Source organism: Aulonocara stuartgranti (assembly GCF_965226115.1).
Source record: "Aulonocara stuartgranti genome assembly, chromosome: 5".
Classification (NCBI taxonomy): Eukaryota; Metazoa; Chordata; class Actinopteri; order Cichliformes; family Cichlidae; genus Aulonocara; species Aulonocara stuartgranti.
Window position 1 is genome coordinate 22698679 of NC_138943.1, and position 10136 is coordinate 22708814.

A 10136-nucleotide genomic window follows, 5' to 3' on the forward strand; every position below is an offset into this window, starting at 1 on the left:
AGTGACTCCAAATATTAACAAAATTAAACTCTGTCCAATGCTTTATTTAAAAAAGTAGACTGCACTCCAATTTTTTGTTTGAGTGATTCAGCACGCTACAATAAAAGCTCTGTTTAGTACCAGCTGAAGGAACAACTAGAGGTTGGTTTGAACTGTCAGGCAAAACAAATTCAAGCTGAGCCATGCAATAGGGTTATGACACAGACCCAAAATGCAGTCTGTTAAGTGCTACAGAGCCCCCAGCTCAAATGAACAGATATCCAAATTAGTAGTCAATCTTTGTGCATACTTCATTTACAAGGTGCACACAGTTAAGTCTGTCCTTAAGTGTGTGCACAGTTTCTACATCTATAGTTGTGATGTAACTCCAGAGTTTTAACTAATAAACAAACAAAACAGAATCTGGTTTAATCTGGTTATTTCATGTGATGGATTGCGTCAGCCTCTGGTTGTTGCTGGGCAAAAAAAAAACAACAAAAATTTTTATCGTGCCTAGGCTCAGCATCTTCTGGCTTTTGCTCTGGCTCAAGTGTCCTGTTATCTGATATTATCACAGTTTGGCTTTGGCATTGTCACACTGGAAGATCAACAAACTTCTGGTTGCATAACCCCTCCCCTGACATCCTTGCTCATCACTCCTCAGTGAATTTCATCACCATGATTTTCACGATCACCGTTTTGCAGTTATATTAAGTTATCGCATAGCTGCATTGTCTCTATATTACAACATTAGACAGAACACAAAATAACGCAAATAATTTTGACATTTGATGTTTGCCTATAGTTTTGGTTTATTTGGCTTTCTGTTTTCATGGCTTGGTGTTTGGAAATGCACATTCCTGTGTTTTCCTCCTAATTCTAACAGCTGTATATCATTCAGGACGGTAAAGTTATCTTTTATATTAACAGTTCATGCAATCATTACTTAATTGATTGAATTAATTTGTTGCATTGAGCAGCCACAGCTAACACAAATGTTCTCTTGACATACTGGAACACAAATAGTATACGAGTGTGTATGAATGCAATATACTTTTGATGGGAATAACAATATGCTGGGGCACAATACAAAAAAATCTGATAATGTGGATTAGAAGCTACAAAAGGATAACTTTATAATGATTTAGAACTAGTTGTAATGAGTTTTAGTTTAATATACCAAGCTGTCATAAAACAGTACTACGTCATTTAAATGCTGACAGTCAAAAGTGATGATTTATAAAATTTGTAATATCCCCTTTATTACCAAAACCTATAACACAAACTATTTTAAGCATGGCTCTCTGTTCAAAGTTGAAATAATCAGAGTTCTACACTGTTTTGACTTGTTGTGCATTGTATTGTGCCCTGTTGTTATACTCGCTTGTAGGTTATTGTGATTGGCATGAATTTTTACGAAGCAATCACATAACGCAACTTGAGTCTCTAAGGGAGGGAAAGAATGTGCATTTCTATGTAAGTGTGTGTTTCTGTGCAAAATGTTATAACATCTACAAGCAGGTGGTGTTTGATTGCTAACATACACTCTTGTCTGCTCCCCACCCCCCTGTTCTTTTTAGGTTGTAGTGAATGCCTTGGTGGGTGCAATTCCCTCAATCATGAATGTGTTGCTGGTGTGTCTCATCTTCTGGCTCATCTTCAGCATCATGGGTGTCAATCTGTTTGCTGGAAAGTATTACTATTGTTTCAATGAGACAGTTGAGGAGTATTTTCTACCGCATGAGGTGAACAACAAAACAGAGTGCCTCGCACTCATCAATGACAACTATACTGAAGTCAGATGGAAGAATGTCAAGATCAATTTTGACAACGTGGGCGCGGGATACCTGGCACTCCTACAAGTGGTGAGAAACTTTTTTTTTTGCTACTTCGCATTTGTACAATTTTTTTGTTTTCTCACACTGTGACTGCCACCATCGCAGGCAACATTCAAAGGCTGGATGGACATCATGTATGCGGCAATAGATTCTAGAAAGGTAAGCTTTTTCAGTTTACAAATAGTCTGACTTTCACATCAGCAGGACCTACAGTTTTTTTAATATGTTTTTTTGTTTATGGCAATTTGTAGGTGGAGGATCAGCCCATTTATGAGGACAACTTGTACATGTACATCTACTTTGTCATATTCATCATCTTTGGCTCATTCTTTACCCTAAACCTCTTTATTGGTGTCATCATTGATAACTTCAATCAACAAAAGAAAAAGATAAGATTGCTTTTCTTCATTTATCTCTCAAATATACACATTTTTACTTTCTCACCAGAGTTAGATGAAACAGTCAATTACACTATAATCAAGAAGACAGATGTATGTCCCAAAATGTCATTAAAATCTACACCGCTGACTTTGACTTTTTTTTAAAGTAGATCCTGCACTGGAAAATGTGGTCTTGCAGATTGTAACCAAATTGTTTTTTGTCCCTTTACTTTGGAGGTCAGGATATCTTCATGACAGAAGAGCAGAAGAAGTATTACAATGCAATGAAGAAACTAGGGTCCAAGAAACCACAGAAACCAATCCCCAGGCCCCAGGTAAATATTCTCCTCCCTTCTCCTCCACGCAAGTTACATTTCTAAAAATCATTAAGAAAATCACTCCAACATCCCTCTTCTGTCTTCTCGCTTTCTCCTCAGAACAAAATCCAGGGCATGGTGTTTGACTTTGTGACGCAGCAGGTGTTTGACATCTCCATCATGATACTCATCTGCCTCAACATGGTCACTATGATGGTGGAGACAGACAATCAGTCGGAGGAGACAGAGAACGTGCTTTACTGGGTCAACTTTGTCTTCATTGTTGTCTTCACTGGCGAGTTTTTACTGAAGCTCTTCGCATTACGTCACTATTACTTCACCAATGGCTGGAACATTTTCGATGTGGTTGTGGTCATCCTTTCAATTGTGGGCAAGTATTTAAAAAGGCTGTTTATGCATGAGGGGAAAAGTCAAAGCAGCTTTACTGGAAATGGCTCAAATAAGCCAATTTCATTCACGTACTGCAGATGCACACAGCTCAAACATGAGCCAGACTTTAAGCTAACCTGTGTGTGGTCTCCTGCAAACTCTGTTCAGGCAGCTCTCTTGCCTAAACCAAACTTTGTGTTTCTACCAGTTGTAATATATATGAATTAAAATATATGTAGCACTAATGTGCGCAACCTGTCAGAAGGTGAAATTTAAAATCTTTCTTTATATTTTGCTTTCAAGCAGCCAGACTTTCTTGGAATTTTTAAAGTGGTATTGAGCAATAGCACTTTCTTGCTAGTAGCCTGTCACAAAAATCCATAATTTGGTTCCATTTCTTTAATCGAATCTATGAAAATATAACATAGTTTGACAGGGATAAAATTTTATTTTTGCACCAACAAAATAGCTAAAAGCTTGGCTTATCTCAGCATGGTGGGCAACTGTGCCGTTAAAAGATTTAAAGCCAATCTTATGGAAGGGAAACATTGAGAAAGGGCTGAGGTATGCCAAATTACTCAAGAACTGGACTGAAAATAAGCCTCAGGAAAGCTGCATAAGAGAGTTCAGGCTCAGTTAAAGAACACAGCTGGTGTAAAGAAATATTTCCCATTTTCCAAGTAAATATAAAGAAATATAAAGAAATCAGGGATTGCTGGACTTTTGCCCAGTATACATAAAATCAAATATAAAAAAAACTTCAATTTCTTTCTTTCAAATGTCTTCAGTTCAAACGTTGCCATACAGTTTTTCCTGGCTTTTTGTTGTGATCCTCGTGCTGTATAAAAACAGATGGATTACTAACTAAGACCAACAAGTAATGAAGAATCAATGTTTCTTTTCCTGCTGTGTGGAATGGGGTAAAGCATTCAGTCGGCTTTTGTCTCAGCCTTAACTAACATGTGTTTGTTTTTCCTTCCTTTGAATTTCAGGAATGTTTCTGGCTGACCTGATTGAGAAATACTTTGTCTCACCAACACTGTTCAGGGTGATCCGTCTGGCTCGTATCGGCAGGATCCTGCGTCTCATCAAGGGGGCCAAAGGAATCAGAACTCTTCTGTTTGCCCTTATGATGTCACTTCCTGCCTTGTTCAATATTGGCCTCCTTCTTTTCCTGGTTATGTTCATTTTCTCCATCTTTGGAATGTCTAACTTTGGCTATGTGAAATACGGGGCTGGAATTGATGACATGTACAATTTTGAAACCTTTGGCAACAGCATGATCATCCTGTTTATGATCACCACGTCTGCGGGATGGGATGGCCTTCTGCTGCCTATTCTGAACTACCCTCCGGACTGTGACCCCTACTTGGAGAACTCTGGGACCCCTGTTACGGGAGACTGCGGCAACCCATCGGTGGGCATCTTCTTCTTTGTTATGTACATCATCATTTCTTTCCTGATTGTAGTCAACATGTATATTGCCATCATCCTGGAGAATTTCAGCGTGGCCACAGAGGAGAGTGCAGACCCACTCAGTGAGGATGACTTTGAGACCTTTTATGAAATTTGGGAGAAGTTTGACCCAGATGCCTCCCAGTTCATCACCTATGCCAAGCTTTCTGACTTTGCAGATGCACTCGAACACCCACTCCGCGTGCCCAAGCCTAATACCATTGAACTGATTGCAATGGACATGCCTATGGTGAGTGGAGACCGCATACACTGTCTGGACATCCTCTTTGCCTTCACCAAGCGTGTGCTGGGTGACAGCGGCGAGTTGGACATGTTGAGGCAACAAATGGAGGAGCGTTTCGTGGCTGCCAATCCTTCCAAGGTCTCTTATGAGCCTATCACCACCACTCTGAGACGCAAGCAGGAGGATGTGTCTGCCAGAATCATTCAAAGGGCCTACCGCTCCCATTTGGCCAGTCGGGGTTTTGTTTGTAAGCGCAAACCAGCCAATAACAAAGACGAGAATGGTGGTAACAATCAGGAACAAGAAAAGAAAGAGGGCACTCCCTCAACTGCCTCCCTACCTTCTTATGACAGTGTAACCAAACCTGAGAAGGAGAAACAGGACGACAACAATGAGGGCAAAGGGGGAAGGAAAGAGAAAGGAAGAAACCAAAAAGACATCAGGGAATCCAAATGTTAGGCCACTGGATGTATATTCACAGTAATAACAAAAAGATGATACTAATGCGAGCGGAAACTCACCAACACAGTTGTACAGATTATTTCATTTGCAAGTCAGAAAAAAAAAGTCTTCAGTAATTTTGTTTACAGACTTCATTCTTATATTGATGCAGAGAGAAGCATCTTGGTCTGTTACAGCTTGAAGACTTGAACTTTAGTCAAACCAAACATAATCAGCATACTGTGCGACTCTGTATCTGGACTACTTAACAAAAAGTCAATCAAAACAGACTGCGTCCCATACCGCTCACGTATGACTGGTCTTACAGATAAGTTGAGCAAACTCTACACCAAGAGGTGAAATGGAAAAAACAACAACAAAAAAATCACGCGTCTGGATGCAAGGAATGGTTTTCTTATGGAAGACAGTACTGTGAAAGACAACAAGGATGCTGCTCGCTGCTGAAGAAACGCCTTCTTGCAGCAGCCACAGAGTGTTTCTGTGTCTTTTAATACAGAAATGTATAAAGGAACAAATGGCACACTCACTCTATGAGCAAACAGAAGGTGAGTGAAAGACACAAATAACAGTGTGAACTACTTTTTTGTTTTATTGAGCTAGAAATTGTTTTCGTTTTGTTTTTTGAGCAGCGAAAATGCAAACAGAAGAAAAAAAAAGAACAATATCCAACAAGTTTGCCCATGTCAATCAACTCTTCTACTCATTTTATCTTTGTTATAATCCACATCGAAATCCTTTTTTTAACATGGGCTTTCACACCAAATTGAGTAAGTGTCTGTTTATTATGGAGTCAACTCGGGCCAAGGGCTTAACATTTACTCAGAAAGATTTCCAAACAAATAATAAGTGTGCTTGTTCAATGCATAGAAATGACTTGCATGATGGCATGTTTTGATCAGAAATCTTTGCATGAATTATCATAGTCCACAAGACACTAATACTCAGACCACGACGGTGGCTCGACTGTACGATCAAGACATGTTCGAAATTTGAAAGTTCAGAGTAATTTGTTCCACGAAGATAAGCGATGTGGGGAGGGGGGGGTTGATCAGCTTAAAATGGATCCAAATTTTAATCTCATTACTCAGCACATTTCAAATTACTGTTTAAACCTGTTGTCTCTATAGATGGAAGAATGATATATGTCGGGAAATGATAGCACCGTCAGTCCATCAGTGGGTGAAATAAAAAATAAATAAATAAGTAAATAGTTGCTGCTTTGGAGATTTTGAGTGTGTAAGATTTAAAGAGAGATATTTGTGTGTGTGTCATGGGACTGAAACGTTTGTTAATTTGGACAGAAATACAGTATTTTCAAGGGCACAGCACTTTGAAATGAAAAAAAAGAAGCTTATATTTATAATTTGTATGCACCTATGTAATGCTCCATACCATCTGCCTTTATTTTTGTGTAATCGGGCATTGTGGGTATCCTGCTGTCAGTGGTTTGTGGGGATTTCACAGGTTTGGCAAACTCCTTTCTATTTCTAATGTTTCTCTGTGGGTGGTTAGACCTTTTCTGATAGGGCTGACAAGAGTTTTGATCCTTGTTAGGTTAATTTATTTACACAAAATGTAAATGTATGTATCTTTTGTTGTTGTTGTTGTTGTTGTTATTTTCTTTCAGGATATAATTTCCATGTCTTATTTTGTGCTTTTACTTTTAGAGAAACGATCTTGTGATGAGACATATTAGTAGTATCTTATTTTGTTGAGAAATGGGAAATAATGAATGGGTGATGAGAACATTGTGCGTGGAGAAGCCAAAGAGACCTGCCTTGTTATCCCTTGTTGCCCTTTGTCCATGGAGTGGGATTGGGTTAAGTATGCCCTGCCCAGTCTGTTTTCTCGCTGTCGTTATTAGACAGAGACCCTAGAAATGTATGCAATGCTTGAAAAATTCATCCCTTTTTCTCAGGAGATATTATAAATGTACTATTATGAGCTCTGCAACAAAATGCAAGTGAATGTGATGGGAGTATTTATGAAATCATGTTTTACTCTTTTGTTTTATGCCATGTTGATGGACGATGATCTCGGCTGGTTGTCGCGTTGCTGACAGTCGCCCGGTCAGGGGCCACTTTAGTGCTTCCTGCTTACGATGCTTAGAACTATAGGGCTAGAAGCATCTCGATGAAACGGTGTCATTGCGCTCGCTTGTAATGGTGACGTTTATATGAATAGTCATTATGGACTGCAGTCTGGTCTCAGTTAATTTCAGTAAACAAACTAATGTTCACCCTGATAGCAGCCAGATATAGGAAACACTGTGAGGAGATGTCATGAAAGTGAATTGGGACACGTTGGTTTGAGCAGCACTCTTAATTCCTTCTGAAGCAGAAGGGGATCAGTGGATCGGCCCAGATTTCAGTATTCACCAACAACAAGTGCTCCGAGCATCTCATTTGCCATGTTTTTCTCCCTATTGCTCTACTGCATAACAAATACCAAATAATCAGGCAGAGCACTGGATGCATCTTTACGGTGCTGTGAGCCTAGGCACCACACCAGAGCTTATGCACTTCCTGTCGTCCAGTGATGTCACTACCCGTTTATAAGCCGCTCCCAACCCCTCCTCATCCGTTTTCAAGTTCCATGGTCCAGTTGCTGCATGAAATCTCCAAAATCAGTGTGGGTGTTACCTTGAACCAAATAAAAAACGCTGAATGACAAACGTAAAAGCTACTGCCGTCCATTTTCTCCGAGACCTCCACGAATATGAGATTGACAGGAAGAAAGAGGGAAAATAAAAAATCAATACACATACATCCATTTGGGGAAAAAAAGAAATAAAATTCAGGCTTCGTTCTATAGGGCACAAACTGCAAAAGCTAAGACTGGACTTTTTAAGAGGCTATAAATAATGTATTATATTATTTTAACAGCATGTGTAGTTTTTTTGTAAATACAGGATTACTTAAAAAAAGAAAAACTACAGCTATTAATCTAACACTAAATATTAATAACCATAAATAGAATGGCTTCCAGCTGACACCCCTTGTCACACTTGTTAGGCTGTGACGCATTTGTTAGATGGAATAGGTTTTTTCTTTCTTTCGTTCTTTTTTGATTCACATTTCACAAAAAAGAGGGAAGTAAGCTAATCTATATTTAAAAAAAACTGATTGTAATAAAAACTGTATAAATTCATATGTGCATATACAGAGCTATATTACATATATATTATATATATATTCTACCATTATATATATATATAGTATATATACATTAGAACAGTGTCTGTAACTCAACTCTCCTGTCCACTCCTTGCATTGAGGTGAAACCAGAGCCCCAGAGTGTAACTGATCATGCTTCTTTCTTTGTGTGGTATGTTCAGAGAAATAACCAAAACTCTGGCCTGCCCAGGACTTGTGCATACTGGGTACCAGCGTACAATGCATGGTGTTGTACTGGCTGCTTGCTGAGAAATGTGGAGCCTGCCTTGGTTAGAGGATTGCACTACCAGCATACCCTTTTGTATATGTGACGATGTCTTGCCCCTACTTTCCTATATTGTAGACACAAGGTTAAACGGATTCACACACACGCACACTAACACCCTCGCACATGCGCACACAAACACGCACACTCACACACACACACACACTCACAGCCTTTTTGCAGGCGACTGCTGGTTAACCCGTGTGCCCCGACTACGAGCCACAGCTCACTCTGTGTGACGATTTCTTTTGCTTGTTGCAGCTCTAACCCTCCATGTTTCCCGTTAACACACTGCTGTAGTTTTGGAGCTCACCTTTAATTTCGCTGTCACTTTCAATATGATATAATAATAATGATTTTAAGGGTTAGTTGTCTTAACTGTCTGTGTGTTTGTTTATGGTGCAATATCTCTTAACGGCACGTGCCTTTTTAGCTTTCTATTTAGTCTGTCGATAAATCAGCAATGAGAATCTCAACACCCATCGAAGTGAATCAAAATGGAGCACGATAGACGCAATGTATTGAGTTCGTAAATAACCTGAACTGAAAAACTCACCACCTAGATTAGACTGTCTGGACTAACATCTTGTAGAGTCATGTAGTAGAAGTGCTCTCTGTGTGTTCTGTTTACTGGCTCTCGGGCTAGCAAAAGAACAGCTTGCCTTTTGTTTTACACTACAGCTCATTTCCTAATGTTGGTTTACCAAATGGTATATGAGGCCATTCTTTTGTAGCATGACTGAGATACATTTCTTTTCTTTGAAACTACTTTAACTGAAAAAACCCTTTTGACTGTCATTGTCTCTTGCCACTAATACAGTCAGAAAGATAACACGTGTCGCACAACCACATTGGAAGTTAAATGAGAATCAGTGAAAGAATGTCTTCATTTGAGCACGAATCTATTTCCAAACAATAAAGCAGCCTTCCAGTTATTCCTCTGGCTGGTGTCATTTTTGGTTCTACAATGCATGGTTCTCATACAAAGTCGGACGATGTATCGCTGCATCATAATCTGTGTTACCTATTTAAGAAAATTACTGACACTTTAAAGAAGGTAATTTTGTTTGTTGCTGATGATCACAAAAATTGCAAGGCAGGGAATGTGTGCAGGTTGCAGTATACAGGGAGGGACAGAGACTACATTAAAGAACTCTGTAGTTTGTGTAGTTGTGAGAACGAGAACACAGCCTTCCTGCAGGAGTACGCATATGACATCGTTTCTGTTTGTGTTACCTGAATGCGACTCTTTGATCTGCCGTGTTTTGGGTGTGTCACGGTGAAACTGTAGTAAGATGGCAGGTGTGTGCTTGCATGTGCCCCCCCCGCGCCCTCCTCCTCCGTGTGTGTAAGGTGGTGCACTGAGTGAGGCAGGCGGGTGGTGGGGCGGGGAGGAGAGAGACAGCACTGCAGTGCAGATAGATGAATGCAGTGGCCTGGGCTGAGTCAGCAGCATGTTCCCAACAGGCTCAGACTGTACAACTCGCTGCGTAGCGCCTCCTTGCCCACAGCAAGCAAAGCAGAGGGATCTACTTCAAGAAGACGAGGAGCACATGAGAACAGTGAACATATGCACACGCGAGTGAAAAGCAAGTCGGCCGCCGAGGATGGAAGCGTCACCTTCTGCCAC

The 10136-nt window shown here is 40.0% G+C and overlaps 1 protein-coding gene across 1 annotated transcript in view; it reads left to right on the forward strand.

Annotated features, from left to right (window-relative positions):
* Window positions 1-9441, forward strand: part of scn8ab (sodium channel, voltage gated, type VIII, alpha subunit b) — a 45852-nt gene extending 36411 nt beyond the window's left edge. The window contains exons 23-28 of the mRNA XM_082532391.1: window positions 1560-1844; window positions 1923-1976; window positions 2069-2206; window positions 2428-2532; window positions 2635-2905; window positions 3897-9441. Of these exons, the coding sequence (XP_082388517.1) occupies window positions 1560-1844; window positions 1923-1976; window positions 2069-2206; window positions 2428-2532; window positions 2635-2905; window positions 3897-5062 (2019 nt within the window). The 3' untranslated portion in view covers window positions 5063-9441. The remainder of the gene's footprint in view (window positions 1-1559; window positions 1845-1922; window positions 1977-2068; window positions 2207-2427; window positions 2533-2634; window positions 2906-3896) is intronic.
* The last annotated feature ends 695 nt before the right edge of the window (window positions 9442-10136 follow it).